The 20,816-nt window shown below is 36.9% G+C and overlaps 1 protein-coding gene across 1 annotated transcript in view; it reads right to left on the bottom strand.

Moving 5' to 3' along the window:
* Positions 1-8,592: 8,592 nt before the first annotated feature.
* Positions 8,593-20,816, bottom strand: part of LOC140232760 (glutathione synthetase-like) — a 36,584-nt gene continuing 24,360 nt past the window's right edge. The window contains exons 6-10 of the mRNA XM_072312874.1: positions 16,263-16,332; positions 15,606-15,797; positions 14,340-14,421; positions 13,555-13,744; positions 8,593-9,064 (exon numbers count right to left, since the gene is read on the bottom strand). Coding sequence (XP_072168975.1) covers positions 8,941-9,064; positions 13,555-13,744; positions 14,340-14,421; positions 15,606-15,797; positions 16,263-16,332 — 658 coding nt within the window. The 3' untranslated portion in view covers positions 8,593-8,940. The remainder of the gene's footprint in view (positions 9,065-13,554; positions 13,745-14,339; positions 14,422-15,605; positions 15,798-16,262; positions 16,333-20,816) is intronic.

Here is a 20,816-nt window from a genome sequence, read left to right on the forward strand (position 1 = left end):
TATAACTTGTATTATCATTCCGCCCACCATAATCTTGTGATGTGTGTAAAGCATACAAGGAGATAGAAGAGAGAATGCTGTAGGTTAGTAAAATGTAAACAATTAGGGTTTATTCATGTAGGCTACACTCTTCTCTAAACATCTTTACTGGTCTAATTTCTTCAGATTCAAGCCAGGCCTTTTGTTGTGTATATAACATCCATTGATGAGGGAGCTTTTGACTGTCTGCAACCTAGCAATTTCTACTCATTTTGTAAAGGTTTTTTTTCTTTTTCTTTTTGTTAAATATGATAGACGATGGAAGGGGATAAATTGGTGTGGCTTGGGTGATTGCGCAAGTTACATTCTCTGATATGCATACATGTATGTATTGATGGAATCCTCTACCATTGTTATGATAATATTATTGCTTTCACAATGATACAACTTGATAGTTCTAGCATTGGAACGTAGGGGACGGGGGCTGTTCCATTTTGCAGTAAATCGCAACAGGCAGTTTGCCTCCGCAGCTAGCTGCGTATGACTTTAATTACTGCCATGGCAACTGCAATTATTTTCATGAAACGGGCCCAGCAGAATTTTACTGATTAGACGTGGCAAGCATAGATTGACCTTGTACTTATGTCATTGCATTCATCTTACTACTTGTACATTTAATTTGTTTATAGGAAATGTGCCGTGTCATGAAGAATTTAGTGCCAAAATACAAGCATGTGCAGATTCTCCTGTAGTCTTGGAAGATCAAAGAAATTGATGATTCTAAGAAGCGTAAGAAGCGTACTGAATTTATAAGCACTAGGTGCTTGGAAGTCCTGTACTATAGATTTTAAAAGATAACGCTTTTTCAATCAATTTGGATTACAATGGATAATATTTGTATATTACTTCAACTTTGAAAGAAAATACCTTCATGTAGCCAGGTATGAGTATCGTATATTTGCATAACTCCCGAGTCCTGTCTATATTGAATACCGTACCTGCTTAAATTGTCAAATTTTCTTTGTTGATAGCCTATCAGTTAGTTCTATGTTGCCTAGACAATGCATGCAACAATGTAAGCACATGATGTGACATACATACATGTATGTCTAAAATGCCTTGCCTTTTTTTTTTTACTACATTTGTAAGTGATGTACAAACTCGAGAATACGTCAAGTCACATAACACAGGTGTGGTGGGTAATTTTCTACTGCTGTTCATGTAAAACATTTTGGAGGAGACTGTATCAATGCAAGTACATGCAGAATGAAAGCACAGTACTTAAAAACAGTGAAAAATGCTACATCTGAGTGTTTATGTTTTGTGCAGATTGTTGTAACAGAGGGGTTTTTTTTCTGTGTACATGCATGTGTGCGTGTGTGTGTGTGTGTGTGTGTGTGAGCCCACTGTTTGTACATGTAACATAAGCCCTTCCTAAAGTTTCAAGTATTTTCAAGAAGAAAAGTAGAATTCTGTTAAAATGACGGGAAAAAATAAAGAAATCTTAACCATCACATAATTTTTGAATGTCAGTTATAGATAGTCTCATCAGTTCAATTCTAACAGGATTACTTGACTTTGCGCCCCCCCCCCCCCTTAAAAAAGAAAGACAGAAAGCTCTACAAATAACAAAATAACATTGCTGAGCGGTCTTGGAAATGACTTAACAATTCAATCTAGCAGTTCCACAGCACTCAAATCAGTTTGTAGAGTAGTGATGCACCGATCACACATGCTATCTTTTGCTTTTAGACATAGCCATTTCTAATCACAAGATTTTATTGCAGCATAATTATATCAAGATATGAAAGAAAAATTACAGTACTGATCATGCTTACATCAACACTTCTAGTGTGCTCCTTTAATCTTCCATTCTCAGGCACTGAAATGATCAATACACACACCAGGTTTAAAACCTTGTTTGTTACTGGATGACAAGTTCAGGGTGCTTTAACAAAGTCTACTATGTTTGGAAAAGCACATAAAACAGTCTACAAGATGGCAAAAAAAAGGGGGGGGGGTAAGAGCTGATGCTCATTCACTGACAGATATAACATTTTACCTCCTGACACACTTACATTCTCCATACATGCATGTATGTACATGCATGGAAACATTAGAGACCTCTGATTACTTTTTGTCGTATTGCTATTATGGTTACAGTTCGTTATTCCAAAGGTTCGTTATTCCGAAGGATCTTTATTCCGAAGGTTCGTTATTCCCAAGGGTTCATTCATCCGAAAATGAAATAAGGCGCGTTATTCCGAAGGTTTGTTACGGACCCTATTTCATTTTCGGATCAACTAACCTCTGGAATAACGAACCCTATTTCATTTGCAGATAAATGAGCCTTCGGAATAGGGAACTCTTTTTCATTTTCAGATTAACGAACCTTCGGAATAATGCCACAAATGCCTTCGGAATAGGGAACCCTTTTTCATTTTCGAATTAACGAACCTTTTGGTACAGGGAATTAGTGTGTTTCGGATTAACAAACAGCACCCGCTATTTTACCTCCATTTCCAGATAGTTATGTGGACTCCTGATAGGCGCCGATTCATGCCAAAAAGCCTTAAATGGTAGCATCCTGGTTCAAAACCCCAGGCAATCACAAATGGGAATGAGCAACACGAGCTCAGCAAGTCAATGTCAGTTACTCAAAACTGCAAGAAAATTGAATTTAAGTCCTTTGAGCTTGCACTGTCCCAAGTACAGCTCATTTAATTTCTATCTATTTACTTCTTCTTTTTTTTGAGCGGGTGGGGGGTATTTGTCATTTTTTACACTATTTGTTATATACCTTGATACTAAGTGCATGACTGTGACACTGTCATATTTTACAAATATGACTTTATGATTTTACAGATGTGATAACCAAACACAAAGATAGTACTTTAGATCTACCTGCATTTGATACATAATCCGTACTGTTAACACACAGCATCAACTGTTCCAATGCTGAAATCACCCGAGTGAAGCTTCAAGCTACAGAAAATTCTTGCAAAGCAAATCTCTAAATCACTAGAGTAAAAATCATTACGTCATCATTGACTTATATGGAATGTTTCGTAAGATAAAAGACACTCTTACAAAAAATGGAAGATCTCTACTCACATTATACAAGATTAATCAACACAACTTTTGGTGTAAGTGAAAAATGAAAACATATCAGATTGATGTCCTGCATGGTTATCATTCAATAAACATCTCTTTAATGATGTCATACACACTGTATATGACATCAGACATTCTCATGCACAAAAATTCCCCAAATTTGTCAAAAATGTTACCCTTGGCCATGATTAATTTCTAGCTCATCATGAAATTCTCTGATGTTAACCGAGATTCCAATGACATGATATGCAATTTGGATACAATCACATGAAAAATGGGTATGAATCTTACTATTAACATGACAATGAAAGTGAATGAAGACTTATTAAAACTCTAAAAATGATCTGCTATAACCCAAAAGATAGAGAATTTAAGCCTAAAATGTCTTGAAACATATTACACATGATACAACCATTAGCAATACCCAACACAAGCACACACACACACACACACATACACAAACACACACAAACATCTGTAATGCATCCCATGTCAGGTAACATTTTCAGTTTTATGTAATACTGAGTTGCAAATCTCAACGAGGACTTGTGATCTACCTTGGAGACTACTTAGTATAATGTACATACAGTATTCAAATCAAATTTCTATACACAGGAACCTATTGAGTCAGACTGCCCTCGCATTTTGCCATTGAGACAACCTGGAGACTGAGGGATTTGCTTGGAAGCAGAACATTGTGTAAGGTGTCACTTTTAATCTGGCAGTACAGACAAATCACAACACAGAGTGACCATCAGTTTGACCACTACTGAACTTCTGACCTGCATATTAAAGACAATCTTCATAGTACAATCCATGAATTACAGGACCTTGGACTTTCATTGTACTCCACAGAGTGACCATTAGTTTGGCTACTACTGAACTTCTGACCTGCATATTAAAGACAATCTTCATAGTACAATCCATGAATTACAGGACCTTGGACTTTCATTGTACTACACTGTGTACCCAAGCATCATATCTTAAATATGGTATATGCCATATATTTCGTGAGTCTATTTTTTTTTTCTTAAATTGGAATTTCTCCAACAATTTCGCAAGTGGCTAAATTCGCAATCATGAAGTACAGTCATAAACAGAGAAATGTACACATGCACATTGCACTTGTGTCGGGATCAGAATTAATATTTTCACGTTGTTAAATTCACAAGGAGCACCCGACTCACGTTTACATATTTGCCAAAAAAAAAATAAAAATCCTGCAAAATATATGGCATATACAGTATTCAAATTTTCTCCAAATACTACACGTACAAGCACTTGCAAATATCATGGAATTCCAAAATATGGCAATGATTATGATGCTCAACGTTCAAACGTTATCGAAAATGATGAATTGTGCCTCAACAATATCATTTTTTTTTCTAAGTTTTGTACTAAACCTCATAAATGATGAAAACGGGACATTGTGACCATTCACTCTGACTCGCTGGTTAAGCATTCCGTGCACACCTCTTGTACCTTCATGAAATATGCATCTCAGAATCTTGTCAAAAAACTGCCCTTTTATTCTTTCACACTGAATCATACTGCATTATCTAATATTCCATCAAACAAAATGTTAAAAGACTGAATGTAACCTTTAACTATTGCATATTTAAGAGTTCTCCTTTCTTTTCCTCCCCTTCCTCTTCTTCCCACAAGAACCATGCTTCTCAACCTTTTTCAACCTGATGCCCACTTTAGCTCCCATAATCATTTTTGGGGCCCATTAGCTGAAATATGAATCTTTTATTCAAATTCATGACATTCTTCCGTCGGGTTGTTTTTGTTACAACATTGATATAAACTAGAAATGTCGCTATGGCGACTGATGCCTCCGCCATAGTGCATGATTCTCCCAATAGGTGTATGGTACAATGTCTTCACAATGTGTTATGACAGTTTCACATAACTGGCAAAATATTGAAATGACAGGTTTGTCAGAAATATCTTGAATGTTTACTTTCCTTGAACTAGGTTTGCTATAATTGTCTAAGAGTGCAGGTACCTGTATTTGGGGAATTGAGAACTTCTACTTGACTTCTGACCTACCCTTTTATAAGTTTATGCATTGAGTAATTTTCAAGGTATGAAGAAAGAGTGTAATTACAGTATAAAATAAATATATATTTGCATTTAAACCTGACCTTTGACCCTTAACCTTTGACCTTCTGGCTCAAAATTTCTCAGAGAATCTCCATTAGGGAATACATGTATATATCAAGTTTTAGTTTTAAAAATAATAATGTAAGCATTGCATATACTAGTATATGAGGGAAATAGTAAAATTTTGAGGAGTTGACCTTGACCTTTGACCCCCTGACTAGTGACCCATGACTCCTACATTCCCTAGAAAATCCCTGCCAGTCAGTACATGTGTATGTACCAAGTTCCATGAAGATACATTGAACCATTTGCAAGAAAAGTGAAATGGTAACATATTCACCTAACCTTTGACCTTTTGACCTTTGACCTTATGACATGAAACTCTCTCTGGAGAATCTTTATGCCGTAGTACATGTCTACAATAAGTTTCAAGATGATACCTTCGGGCATTGCATGGATATGGGGGAAATAGCAACGTTTTTAGCATTTGACCTTGATCTTATGCCCTTTGACCTCTTGCCAATGTCACTAAAATCTACTCAATTAATTGCCCTATCATACATCATCCCTGGACCAAGTTTGGTGAAAGCTGCTTCATCCAGTTTAGAGTTATCACGTAAACAGATAAATTTTAGGATTTGACCTTGATCTTTGACCTTTGACCTCTGTCCAATTTCACTCACAACCTAATCAAGTAATTGTCCCATCATCCTCAGACAAATTTTGGTGAAATTTGCTGAATCCAGTCTTGAGTTATCGCGTAAACAGATACAATTTAATGATTTGAATTTGACCTTTGATCTTTGACCTTTGGCCGATTTCACCCAAAATCTAATCAATTAATTGCCCCATCATACTTTATACTTGGACCAAGTTTGGTAAAATTCCAGTCAATATTACTCAAGTTATCGCGTAAACGAATGCGGACGGACGTACGTATGGACGGACGGAAAACCCGAAAACATAATGCCTCCGGCACCACTTCATGGCGGAGGCATAAAAAGCGCTGAATTGATCAGTGTATGTATACCTATGATTTCTTTTGTCACGGCTACTGCTAAGACGCTAATCAATTCAGTGCTTATTTACACCAGTGTACGATGAATCTTTTTTATTTTGTTTCGGCCAACATCGCTGCCCACCTGGGAGAGTTCTCACAGCCCAACAGTTGAGAAGCATGGCTCCAGGAAGATAAACATCAAATACTTCATCAGGTACTATCAACGTACCTTGACAGACATTTCATTTGCATTTGCTTTTAAAGCGCAAGAAATCATAATGTATGGCCAGCACCAATTACATCATGCCCCAGCTGTCTTTGCAAGGAAGTTCTCAAATTTTATCTCAGTGAGACAATTAGCTTACCTTGACATCACCTAGCAACCAGAGGAAAATACGATCGTCTGCTCGTGACATTCCACGAGACATCCACATCGTAGTTTGACATCTTGAAGCACAGTCGCGCGAGTCCAACATCACAGCATGTCTGCCACTGAACATTCATTCGTGGATTACTTTCCGAAATTTTCCCCTCTGAATGTAATCACCATATTTCTCTCCCTCTCACAGCATGCCATTTGCTGCCCTATATATCCAAAATTTTTACACCATCCTAAATCTTTAACTCGGGAAACCCACAAGTGTGCTGCTTTTTTTTTTCACACCAAGGCCATCTAGCTATGATTCCTGAAATGTATTCTCATTAACATTTTTTTTTTCTTTTCCCCTCCGATAAACTGATTGATTTAATGGGTATCATCAGCCAACCACACTTTGGCAAATTAATCCTAATTTAAAGTGAGGGTCACTAAACTAATAAATAATGCACAGGTGAGAGTGCATTAGCGGGGGATGCGGCACTCAATGGTCATGCGATATTCACTGTTGCTCCGGTTTTGAATACTGGAGTGTGCTGCGTCACAAAATATAAAAATTTGTGCATTATTTGCTTTATAAAATGGGTCTATGAGCTTTTTTTCACTGAAAAACATTGTACTACACTGCAATGGGGACACTCCTCCATTGGCTGTGCAGACAACCGAGCAAATCAATGCAATTACTTGGGATTTGTACTGTGCGCACAGAGCAATAGGTAATCTACCACAGAGTAATAAAAGATAAACAATGCAGTTATGCCTTTTTTGCTGCACACTTTTGCACTCCCATGCATTTTAGCGGGGAAAAAAAGGTAAAGAGGGCACATATGACTCATTTTCAATGACTCTCATTGGCTACATTCTTGGGCCCATTTTTGTAAAACAGAGAGATTTTTGGCATTGTTAGCAATTTCTGACCAAAGGGCAGTCGTACTGTTTTCTTCTTCCCAATTTTGTCGCACAATCATAGAAATTAAAATGGAAATGAAAGACAATGAGAAAAAACAAAAAACAAAGAAAGAAAAAGACAACCAACATTAGATCACCATCACTATTCCATCACACACAACAGCAATATTCGTGCATCAAAGTCTAAAACAATTCCATGATATCAAAGAACATAAAATGAACTATCACTATTCATCACCTACGAGTAGTCATATTGCATGCTGCATGTTGTTTTCACATGGAAAGTGTATGCTTAAAAGCTACTAATCGAGTGTGGCAAATTACAAAATCATGAATTGGCATGGCACGCACTACAAGGGGAATACATGTACCACTTGTTGGTATTTGTTACTGTACAGATGGAGCGCTGCGTACTGCAATCCTTCACTTGAGTTGCTATGAAAAATGTGTATGTGCCAACCCTAAAAATTCAGAAAATACAAATAACTGAAAATGATGCAAAAGATGGAATTTTCACCCATTTTTTTTTTCTTCACAAAAATAGGAATACACGGCTGAATGAAGATTCTCCTTTCTTGCCAAATAAGAACGTTCCCACTTAATGGGAACCGTTGGCAGGTACATACGAACGAATCACTGTACAAATATAAGTCAATTCTATTAAAGAATCTCACCAGGACATCGCACTGGTGTGGAACTATTGTGCATTCACATTGCAATAATAGCAACACCATTAGGATTGCCTCATGCATAGCTATAGGATTATCACACAGTCCATTCTACCTCACATGCAGCAGGCACTCAGAATACACATTCATTTTAAAACATACTCTCTCACTCATGCACAGTGGATCCTTTTGTTAGAAACTTCACAATGTGACACATTCTACACAATACATGATGAGAGTACCAAATACTGAATAATTTTTCAGTCAATACCCACCAGTGGGAAAGAATTTCTGATCATACGGAAACTTGTACAACAGCAGACGCAGGTGGGGAGAAAGATTGATTGTCTAAAATTGCGCACATAATCAACATTTCTCACAATCACACACCAAATTTGAAGTCATAAAAATATATGATATGTATATTATGATACATGATGTAGTTTTGAGTGCAAGGCAGTTGAAGAGTCTCCTAGATTTGCATGACCATCTTTCTGAATTTTTCAAGGAATGGAACTCCGCTGAGATAAGTTGCCTTTCTTTTTTAATCATGCTGATTTGTGAAACTTTCACCACATGGCAAAAAACATAAGTACGCTCAACCCGTTGAAGACCTGTCCTGAGTATACTCGAGCAGTTGTTTATGGGAAACATGTGTTTTAGCAAAAATCAGCTTGTCCTCAACGGGTTAAAGAAAATAACGATTCCTGGATGTATCTGGGAATGGTGTGGCATGCAGTGGTCAGCTGTGGCTTGGCGTCCAGCAGGTAGCTGCCAGTCAGCGATCATACGAGGAAGGGACTGTCCACGTGGGAAGCGCCCGCCCCAACTCCTCCCTCATTCTGACCAATGTCCTTTGTTCGCAGGAGGTGGCCCGAGGTCTCGTTCATGACAACTTCGCCTCCGTGGCTGCACGGGAGTAAGCAAAGAGAGGGTCACATGATCGCTTGATCACATGATCACATGACAGAAACAGACGCTCACATCTCCCACACAGAGAGAACTCTCCACAGTAAAGGAAACCCAAACCCAAAAAGCAATGTGGATTGAGTGAAAGCAGCAACATTGTTAGAACACATCAGTGAAAGTTTGAGGAAAATCGGACAATTGATGCAAAAGTTACAAATTTTTGAAGTTTTGGTGTTGTAATGACTGGATAAGGAGACTACTAGAGTTCATGATGTCATGTGGGGACAACAATATAACGAAAGAGAATTCCACAAAAATTCATTTTTCATGAAAATTACACATTCCGTCAACTTGATACTGACATATGATAAAAGTAGCAATTATTTCCCCTGCTTTCTGAAAGCAGTTTAACAGTGAAGTGCTCTTTCATTACACTACAAAAGTGAAAGCATGTTGAATTTTCTTTATATTTTCTTTATATTGTTGTCCACACGTACGTCATAAACTCAAGTAGTCTCTTAATCCAGTGGTTCCAACACCAAAACTTGTAAAATTCATGACTTTTGCATCGATTGTCTGATTTTCCTCCGAATTGTCTGATTTTCCCCAAACTTTCACTGATGAGCTCTACTAATGTTGCTGCTTTCACTAAACAAACATTTCTCTTTGGGTTTTGGTTTCCTTTAATTGGCAATTAAGAGCCAAGGTCCCATCCGGATCAAGGGTAAATCACTATCCTGTCACCATTCACATGACTGCTCTCAATTCCTCTGCATATCTCACATTGGAAAACATTCAAATAGAACTGGTAAACTTCACAAAATCTGCATCAAGTCGAAACAAGGATACGGAAGTGAAAATACAACAACAGGCAACTTTGAAAGAAATAGAGAATGATAACTGAAGACTTTCGAAATGAGTTGTTGATGTCAGGACCAATGAGAAATTAAGTGTTTGGAAGCTTTGATATTAAATTCCGTGATCAAAATAAACAATGATATAAGACAAAAATAGGGGTCAAACAAAAGGGAAATTTATTACTCTACCTTTTGAAACACTCGACAATAAAAAGTAAAAACCACAATACAAAGATGCAGCACAAAACTGCTTAAATATGGGTTTCTGGGAGCTGATGAGTTAATGTGCTAAGCACCCACACTTGCAGCATAGTCTGGATTCTAAACTATTTTAATGATGTCTTTATTTGAGCTGCTAAACCTGTGCACGCCAAGTCAGGTAATAGCTGCTGGCACAATCCCGATAACTGGAGAAAAGGAGTCCAGACTGATTGCTTATGACTTTCTCTCAAAATTTTGAGGGAGCGTGTGGGTGAATCATATGTACATGAACTTTTGACCCCTGAGAGTAATCCATCTGAACTTTTTTTCAACGATTCTGGGATCATGCTGTCACTTGACTTCACACGTACACATTTAGCAGCTTGAATTAATATAATCATTAAAAGACAATTCACCTTCATAAACATAAGGATTGAGAGAATGCAGCAATATTAGTAGAACACATCAGTGAAAGTTTGGGGAAAATTAGACAATCGATGCAAAAGTTATGAATTTTTCCAATTTTTGTGTTGGAACCGCTGGATGAGGAGACTACTACAGCTTGTGATGTCATATGCGTACAACAGTATAAAGAAAATGTAAAGGAAATTCAATATATTTTCACTTTTTTCGCATAATAAAAGAGCACTTGACTTGCCTCTTTCTAAAGGCAGGGGGAATAATATTACCCATAACATATGTCAGTAACAAGTCCAGGGAATGAGTACTTTTTTTCAAAAGATGAAATTTTGTGAAATTCTCTTTATATTTTCCTTACATTGTCGTACTCATGTGACATCATACGCTGCAGTAGTCTTTTCATTCAGCGGTGACTGCACAAAAACTTCAAAAATTCATAGTTTTTGAACGGATTGTCTGATTTTCCTCAAACTTTCAATGATGTGTTCTACTGATATTGCTACATTCTCTCAATCCTTATGTTTATGAAGGTGAACTTGTCTAGAGTCTAGACTACTGCAGCAGAGGCTTTTGGCCATATGTCTCATGTCATACTAAACAGCTCACTCACATGGGTGTGGTTACAAGTATGCCTGAACATCTGTTTTGCCCTAGCCTTCATTAAAGGCCCTCTCCCTGTTTTAATTGCAAGACAAGTGAGCAGAGGACTGTTATTAAAGTGGGATGTACTGTAGTCAGGCTACCATCACGAGGCAAGCTCCAGGAAGAAGACTTTTGGAAACCCATCCCACTTTCTAAACTTAAAGGGGAAATCCAGTCCAAATATTAGTTAGTCTGATAAAAAAAGAGTAAATTCTTACGAGTTCAATGGTAAATATTTGACTGAAATTAGATGAAAAATAAGGAAGTTAATGACATTTTGAAGTTTTGTTAATTTCTGCAAAACACTTTTTGCTCAGTGTATGAATATGCAAATGAGTGAGCTAGCCATGTCATGACCTCACAATTTTCCATTGATTGTATACAGAAAAGTGACAAAAATTAAATGTTTCTGCCACTGAAGTCTGAAACCTGATGTTATTCCTGGTTGAACAACTTATGAATAGTGATCAGTTAGATATATCAGGACTTGAGCCTCAGGCATAAGTTCATTTGAATAAAACACTGGAAATTTCAAAACTTTATGTGCAAACTATATGATATGGCAATTTGTGAGGGGATGACATGCTCACTTTGCCACTTGCATAGTCATATTGACAGTTCAAGAACTGTTTCCTGAAAAATTAGCAATTTGATTTTGATCGAAATTTTATCGGAAGACTTGTAATATTTTACTCTTTCTTATCAGACTAACTTATATTTGGACTGGATTTCCCCTTTAATACATTCCAACTACTGAATTATACTACCAGTGTTTGGTTGCCAAAAACCACAATCAATTGGCAGAACTCTATTCCAAGAAGCTCATCAATAATACATTCACACTGACGGCTCACATGGGCCAATCTCTCAATTCCAAGAGACGAACTGAATTATTCAGTAGGAGTGATTGCACAGTCAGGATTTCTAGCAGCTCAGTAAAGGAGAATTCCAGACCAGTGAAAGCCTAGTCTGGCAAGGAAGTGTAAAATTTTACAAGCACAACAGTGAAAATCGTCGGTTGAGAATGATAAGGGCGTTAAGTTGTCACAAAACCCATAGTGTTCGAGACAACTTAACGCCCTTCTCATTCTCAACAGACGAAATTTGATCAAAATTGGATGAAAATTATGGAAGCTACGCAATTTGTGAAGTTTTGCCAATTTTCACAGAACAGTTCTTGAACAGTCAATACAAAATGAAAGTGAGTGAGTTGATGATGTCAATGCCTCACAACTTGCCATGCTAGAAAAAATCTGAACATTTCCATTTCTTTATTGGAAGATATCCAGTTATCCATAGTTATCCAGATATCCATAAGATATCCAGTTCCAGAATACCATAATGTTTTACACTTTTTACATCTAATGTTCATCACTTTTTTTTTTAAACACAATCAGTGGAAAATTGTGAGGTAATGACATCATTAGCTCACTCATTTGCATATTCATAACAACTGTGTGAGAACCGTTTTGCCAAAATTTGTGAAACTTCACAATTTCTTATCTTTCCTAATTTTTTTTTTTTTTTTTTTTCACTGGTGTGCTTGTATAGTTTCATTCTTTTTTTACAGACTAATTTCTAAGTGGTCCGGATTTCCCATTCAATGGTAATTATATTTGCAGATCTCACAGCGCCCTTCTGCAGACATGCACAACTCCCGTTGCTGACAACTAACACTGAGAGTGCCCTTGAAAAAGGCTAGTTTTGGCAAAAGAGAAACGTCCAGTACATATTAAAGGTGATTGATTTTTGTGACGTGATATTGCTGGTGTTGTTATGTGCCCTCATTTTACAATGGCACGAGGTGTATGCAACGCCCTGTTTCACAATCATACAACCGCACATAGCCCGTTGAATGTGTATTCCAGCTATCCTTAGGGGTGATCAATGTTCAGGGCTTCGGTATTTGAAGCAAAAAGACTCTTTTAGGATTATCCATCCACATATTTTGGCAGGGCAAACATGATACCACAAATAATCTTCTCCAAAAGGTGGCAGTCCTTGAGAGACTGTCAAAAAATAATTGAAAGACTAGTAAGACCCTTGAGAGCTCACATTGAGAGACCGCTGAAAGACTGCAGAAAAAAAAAATCATGATAGACTGCTGAAAGACTAATTCAAACCCTTTCATTTATTTTTTATTTTTTATTTTTTTGGTGGGGGGAGGGGGAAGATCAGGGGAAAAGGAACCAATGGTTCCTTTTTCCAACATGTTGGTTAAAAATATAGATCAGCAGTTGCGAGCTTACAGATACATTTCAACAGAGGGAGACAACTGATTAAAATCTGTCAAAACCAATCTTCACCCCTCGGATCTACTTCAACAATCTCTTGCTTTTGTTCAAATGTAAATATTCCCACAAATCTCACCTGACCAAAGTCCCGAATATTCCGAGCTCACTGACGACGTTTGAGAGCACCGTCTTCACCCCGTTCCGGAGGAAGTAATTCTCGTGGATGGGCGGCATGATGCGTGCCATCAGGATGTATGCCGCCCTCTCTTGACTGCCAGCCAACTTCTGCAAGGTGGTGCGCACATCGTCATCGTAGATGTTGTTGCCTGGAAGTATTAAGTCATGTGATGTTTGACTGTAAACTGTAATCTCTCTTTTACAATTACTGTGTATGCCAAATATCTTGCGAGGTTTTTATTATTGCAAATTTCACGAATCGGGTCCTATTTCACAAATTAGAAAGAAATGTGCAGATATAAACTCTCTGTCCAATACTATACTCCACAATCGTGAATTCAACCACTCACAAAACTGTTGTGAAGTCCTGACTCACAAAAAAATAAAAAAAATAGACTAACTGAATACATGGTGTATACATCACTTATATTCATATATTTCAATATGCATGTGTGCATATGTGTGTACAGATGTATGTATGTACATAGATACAGATATCTGTGTCTACCAACTTGTAACATCTCATTGATCTTTTTGTGTATCATTCTGTATCAGACTGTGATATTACAACATATCAAGGAGGTCTTATTGAATTAATACATATTACAGTATGTTATAAATGCAAGTATTTACACATTTACAGTGCTCACAGATATTGTGTCTTTTGTTTCCAGACCTTCGTTTAATTTCTCATGTTGTGCAACAAGTAATTGTAAATTCTTTTTTTCTTGACAAATGACTTACCACCACCTTCTCTCTGAGGCTTCATCACAAACTTCATAGGATTCTCAATTCCCCGTTTTGCTGCTTCCTCACCCTCTGGTGTCTGACATGGATATGAGAGACAAGCAAAAAGACCAACAAATAGGATTAATATTAGCTTATAACATCACTTTAACATCCAGACAATATGAACTATGGAAAAAAAAAAGGAGAAGCAAATAGCACAGATAGATTCACTTGTTGCCATTTCAAAGATGGATTAATGTTCCAATCATATTAATTGACCCCCCCCCCCCCCCATCCCCGAAAAGCAAAACAAAACAAAACACACAAACACACAAATCCATACTACATTGGCTCCTGGAAAAGATCTATTCAACCAAAAAATAATAAATATTCCAGCTGATGACTCACCAGAAATAGATGGAAAAGGCTTACTACTAAATTGATGAGTACGCTTTCAAATCTACCCACTTTATTATGAGCTCCACAGATGAACACCGAGCCAATTAGGCTAGCTCATCAGCATCACATATCGCCATAGGTTTAACGAATGAATCATCCCAAGGTCCCACACCTGTTAACATTTATCTGACTCTGCTTTCATGCAGAATATTCATTATTACATTACATAAGGTTGATTTATATGACAATATGGAGATCTTCCCACAACAGCGAACATCTATTTTATGTTCAACACGTAAAATAGTTTATGTGCAAACAAAGAAATACAGTTGTTTTTTTGAAGTTTATGTGATTCAAAGTTCCTTAAAATATCATATTCTCATGTAAGCATTATGTACATTGCTCTGTATTACTTTATATAAAAATAAAATCATTTGAATTTTAATTTGAAAGAAATACAAAAGTAGAAGTTTTATCAAAATCAGTCACAAGATAAGAAAATCATAAGAATATGAAGTTTCACATGTCTCACATCCCAAATTTGCAAGTTATATGAGGTGAAGATGTTATCACGTCATTAACTCTAATATTGGTATCCCTATGAAATTGAAAAAACAAACTGGGATGATAATGTCACATCTAAAACCCCTCACATGTGGCCACTATGAACAGGGTAAGTAACATTACTTTTCTCTCTCGGGGTAAGGGGGGATTTTTCAGTGGCCACATACAGCAGGTGGCTGCTATAGACAGATGGCTACTATGACAGGTTTGACTGTACATTGAGACACAGAACAGAAAGCCGGACAGACAAATACCATGTGATAACGAAAGAAGACAGAGTGTGAATGAGCGCGCGCACACACACACACATACGCATACCTGGTCCAAAGAGCACTGTTCGGCGAAGGTGGTCCTGATGAGGTTCGCCAGCGCCTCGTCCTCCAGAAACCGCTCCAAGACCCCGGGCTTGGCCAGCTCCTGCTGGATCTTCTTCGTTCCGGCGAGGTGGAAGGAGACGGAGGGGCAGACCGCCGCCCTCGACTGCTCGCCTATCAATTTGGCCCGCCATTCCTACCGCACAAGACCACAGAGTAAATGTCAGCATTATCAATACAGGCGACTCCCGTTATAACAAAGTCTTCTGGACCAGGAGTTTCTTTCGTGAATCCACATTTCCTTGCCTATACTGTCTTTTGATATTACCTCCAACATACATATAGATCATAAAAAGCTCTAATTGTAATGAGATCTATTTGGATATTCATGTATCTGATGTTATTTTTCGTATGATCCACATTTTACAAGCCCAGCTTTTCGTTAGATCACACTTTTCCATCATTTTATTTACCTTGTGTCACCATTGCAAAGTATGCAGCCTTTCTATCAATTTGTTGAGATGTATTTTGTATCATGATTCATATTTCTTACATATTGTTCACAAAACGACTTCTTAAATGACTTGTACACTTTGTATTAGTATTATCTTCATTGGATGGAAATAAACCACGTTTGAATTGAAACTGAAAATTGACTCACCGTGTCTGATGGGAAGTGAGTGGGAACATAACCACTCCTGTAATATATCACGGCCACCTCCATTCCATCTCTGTGGGCAAAAATGGGTCAAGAATTAACAAATTGTGAGGAGAGCATCAAAGTCGCATACACTGGCAATGCACCACTTTACATTGTTTTACAAAAATCAGATGGTGACTTCTAGAGAGAAATGGGAGGACGACTAAAAGAATAGAAAGAGAAAAGAGATAAGGCACAGATGCAGAAGAAGATGAATATGACAGTGAAAGAGAGTTATGAAAGAAGAGGAAAGTTACCCACCAAAAATTAGTCTATTGATGTATCAAGTGACATACGAGACAGTCAGTTTGGAGAGAAATCATAGAATATTTTGAAAAATGATTTAGAATTGTATGAAGCTCATCTGTGGGATCATTTCGAAACCGTCTAACCGTTGATCACAGTGGCTAGTTTTTTCGTCAAATTTTCTATGTGCTTGTAAATATCTGTAAATAAATTGTATTATAATGTAAATAGCACCAGTCTGCAAGAATCTTCAGTCTATTGAAGGAGGCAGACTTAATCAGAAGAAGAAGAAGAAGAAGAAGAAGCTCCCTACCCCTCCCCCTCCCCTGAAGAACGATTCGGCACTTGTCAGTCTGAATGTGATCATTAAAAAGAACTCTCTTATGCTAATAACAGTTCCATTCACTCGAGGAAAAAAGTATGCCTTCGCATCTAATTGTACTGTATGACTCTCTGGACAGTTAAATTCCATTTCCAATTCTTAACTCTTTATATTCTGTTTTCAAGACTTGAGAAATCGTCTGTTCTTTCTTTTTCCCCTTAAATATAATCAGATCATATTCCATGACAATTTATAAGTGAAAGGCATGATTTACATTTAAATTTGTTATCAAGCTAGTAGTGAACAGGCCACATTTGGATTTTCAATGCATAATTGACAGATCTGTAATACTCTTCATTTCAATTGCTAACAGATTCACATCCGGATCAAGATGGATTACTGTATTTAGTTTTGAGTGGTGTAATGTTCAGAGCCTGTATACATATAAGCTATTTCAGACTGGTGGATCATGAAAATTTCTTGGAAGGAACAAGGACATATTAGGGGATTTCAACCATCTTCTTTGAAACAACACTCTATCTTTGGGTTGAGGATGGTTTAAGCTTCATCAGAATCATACATGTGACAAAAACGTGTTAGAAATATAACACTTTACATATTTTCACAGAGTAATAACTCACTACATTGTAAGTAAAATATAATATGTTTATATACTATATCTTTATATTAGTTGTAAGCATAAAATGCAAAGAAAGACAAAATGAGGTTCTCTCTTTCATGGCTTGGACAGAAAACGACCAAAAATGTCATTCTGTTTGTCTTGCCTAATTTGGTTTTAGTTCATTACCGGGTATTCCAAACATTCGTTAACCTGAAAATAAAAGGTTTGTTATTCTGAATTGATGTTTGTTCGGTTTTTTTTTATCTGCAAATCAAATAATGTTTGTAATTCCAAGGGTTCACTATCGCGCACCTTCTCTTCCTTTTCATATTAAATAACAAATCTTATTACATTTTTGAAATTACAAACCTTGGGAACAATGAACCTTCAGCATAATGCCATTAGTGTTTGCATTAAAAAGACTTTTTTTTTCTCTCTTTCTGATTGACAAAAGTCTACGAATACAGAATTTGTGTGTTTTGGAATAACAAACCTTCAGAGTGAGAAACATTAATAAATTTTAGAATTAATGAACCTTCTGAATACTCAACATCATCTAATATTAATTCAGAAACTACTCTCAACTTTACAAAGTCTTGATTGCTATTAATCTTTGAAACTCAAGAAAAAATTTCTGTAAAGGCTAGGATATGTAAGCCAGTTCAAAGTCAGCAACAATGGCCTGCAATGACCACTGAACCAAAGACTTTTAAAAACAATATCCCTTAGTTAGAAAAACAGTACACAACAGCCAAGCAGAAAGTTGAAATAAATGTAATCACTGCATGAGTATCTTCTATTAAAATCTGGTAGAAGGAACACACATCCACCTGTTTTCTGATATGTATATGTGTATGTATATCGTCGCTGGGGTGACAAGACATTGTATCTGCAATTTTGGTGAAAATTACTTTTTTGGATTAATAGTCAAATAATGGGTTAAGTGATGTCCTGTCCAAATCGCAACTGTCTTAGTCCAAAAATGAAGCCACCACGGCATGTCAAAGGAAAGGCTATCCCATTTGCTATAGTGCTTTGGCCGCCATGTTTTTTGGCTCTCCTGAACATTTGACATTTTGTAGATATGAGGTCTTGTCGCCCCAGCGACGATATGTATATTCCGATATGCACCTAATGGATAGGTGATCATCTATATTATAACATAGTTTTCTTGAAGACCTATCCAGTTTGTTTTTTTTTTTTGTTTTTTTTTTCAGAACACCAAAGTAACAGATAAATCAAGTTTCAAGAGAAGGTCTGCAATGACCTCTGTCAGCACATACATCGATTGTAACTGTGAACTGCCTTGTTCTCCTTGAAATAATGTGAAAAGCAAAAAGGAAATCTAGTGTAGGAAGTGAGTCACGTCTTGTAAGGCTGTGTGGCATTGTGACCTCAGCTAATGTGCAAATGTGAATTCTACTGATATCGCTATTTCCCAAAGGCATACATTGCATGTAACAACACGCAATCCAACAAGTTGTTATATTTGGTAACACTCCAATAAACCTCTCACTCATCTGTTTTGGCTTGATATGAAGGGTTTGATTGCAAAACAGCTTAAGTGTCATTTCTAAACATTTTTAAATAAGTCTGTCGGTCATCAGATAGAGCAAAATGAAACCTTACAAACGATATCTCACTGGTATCAGCTCATGTGCAAGTGTGAATTCTACTGACGTCGCTATCTCTCAAAAGCATAATGTAACAACACACAATCCTACAAGTTGATACTTTTGGCAACAATCCAATAAACCTTTCACTCATCTGTTTTCATTTGATATGAAGGGTTTTATTGCAAAACAGGGTACCGTTTCATGAAAGTTGTCAGCGCTGACAAGTTGTCAGTCACTGACATAACCATAGTAACAGTCAGTGATCAGAGCTTCTCAGCCAATCAAAACCAAGGATTTACTGAAATTGTCAGAGACTGACATCTTGTCAGGGCTCACAAAATTGATGAAACACCCTCCAGGAGTGCCATTTCTAAACATTTTAAGTAAGTCTGTCATCAAATTATAGAGCAAAATAAAACCTTACAAATAATATCTCACTAGTTATATAACAAGAGATATTCTTGAAGTTATCACTGAATATATCCCAAAATTTCTTATCATTTTCTATGTTTTTGGCAGCCTTAATTGCAAATGTCAAATGAACACAAATGGAGTTAATTCATTTTGCATTCATACCCTTCATATGTTACTATTCATTGAAGTCTTCTTGAACAATGGGTGCTTTTTTTTTTTCTTCCCCCAAACAAACAACTCTCTCTCTCTCTCTATCTAAAGACATCATGCAACCTCATATCAGAATATGTTTTTATTCATTGAAATCTTCTTGAACAATGGGTATTTTTTTTTTCTGCCTCCTGAACAAACATCTCTCTCTCTTTCTCAAGACATCATGTGACCTCATATCAGAATCTTGTCCCAACAGACATAATATCTTTATCTGAGGAAAAGAGGTTTGCTGTGACACCACGTGCATACTTATTGTCCTTGAGAGGACTATTGTTTGGTGAAAGAAGAGCCTAGAAAGAGGAGACAGAAGACGGGAAGAGGCATTCAAGAGAATGTAAGGAAGGCAAATAGTGACGGTGTAATATTGCTTTCCTTGCACACTCCCTATGTCACTTCCTTCCTTCACTCTCTTCTTTCTAGGGTCTTCTTTTTGGCAAACGGTCTGTTAGAGGGCGAGACATGTACATGTTGCTACCACAAATACCTCTTCCTCATCACCACGCAGACTTTTTAAACTCAGACACAAATTCTTATTCAAATTTGAACTTACTCTGTCATTTCAAGACACAAATTCTTATTCAAATTTGAACTTACTCTGTCATTTCAAAACACTACAGAACAATTAATACAAGCAGCAGTAAACATATGTGCAAACAACAGAGACAAAATTGTGCAGGACATGCAAGGTAAAGCATCAGCAGCTTGGAAAAATATATAGATTACCAGACAAACAATTTGACAACATCTATTGAGTCGATAATGTTTTCTCCCTGTGGTCATTTGACAGTCCTTTCGAAAGTCATGCTCCAGACAAAAAAAAAATGTTTGCAATGAAATATAGTAGCTCCTTAAATACTGCTTCAGTAACATAATCAACATGAATCTAGTCTTTGAATCAGAAAACATGATTAATATAGCACAAAATGGTTGTAGATTTTTTTTTTCAATCTTTATGTGCTTTGTAATTTTTGTTTGTTAGACTCACTCAATTCCACATTTTTCCCATTTCAGAAATGATTCATTATCATTCATAAGTGGGTGTATGTGGGTGTGCTTTTGTGTGGGTTGTATAGAGCAATGGC

Source organism: Diadema setosum, chromosome 9 (assembly GCF_964275005.1).
Source record: "Diadema setosum chromosome 9, eeDiaSeto1, whole genome shotgun sequence".
In the NCBI taxonomy this organism is placed as follows: domain Eukaryota; kingdom Metazoa; phylum Echinodermata; class Echinoidea; order Diadematoida; family Diadematidae; genus Diadema; species Diadema setosum.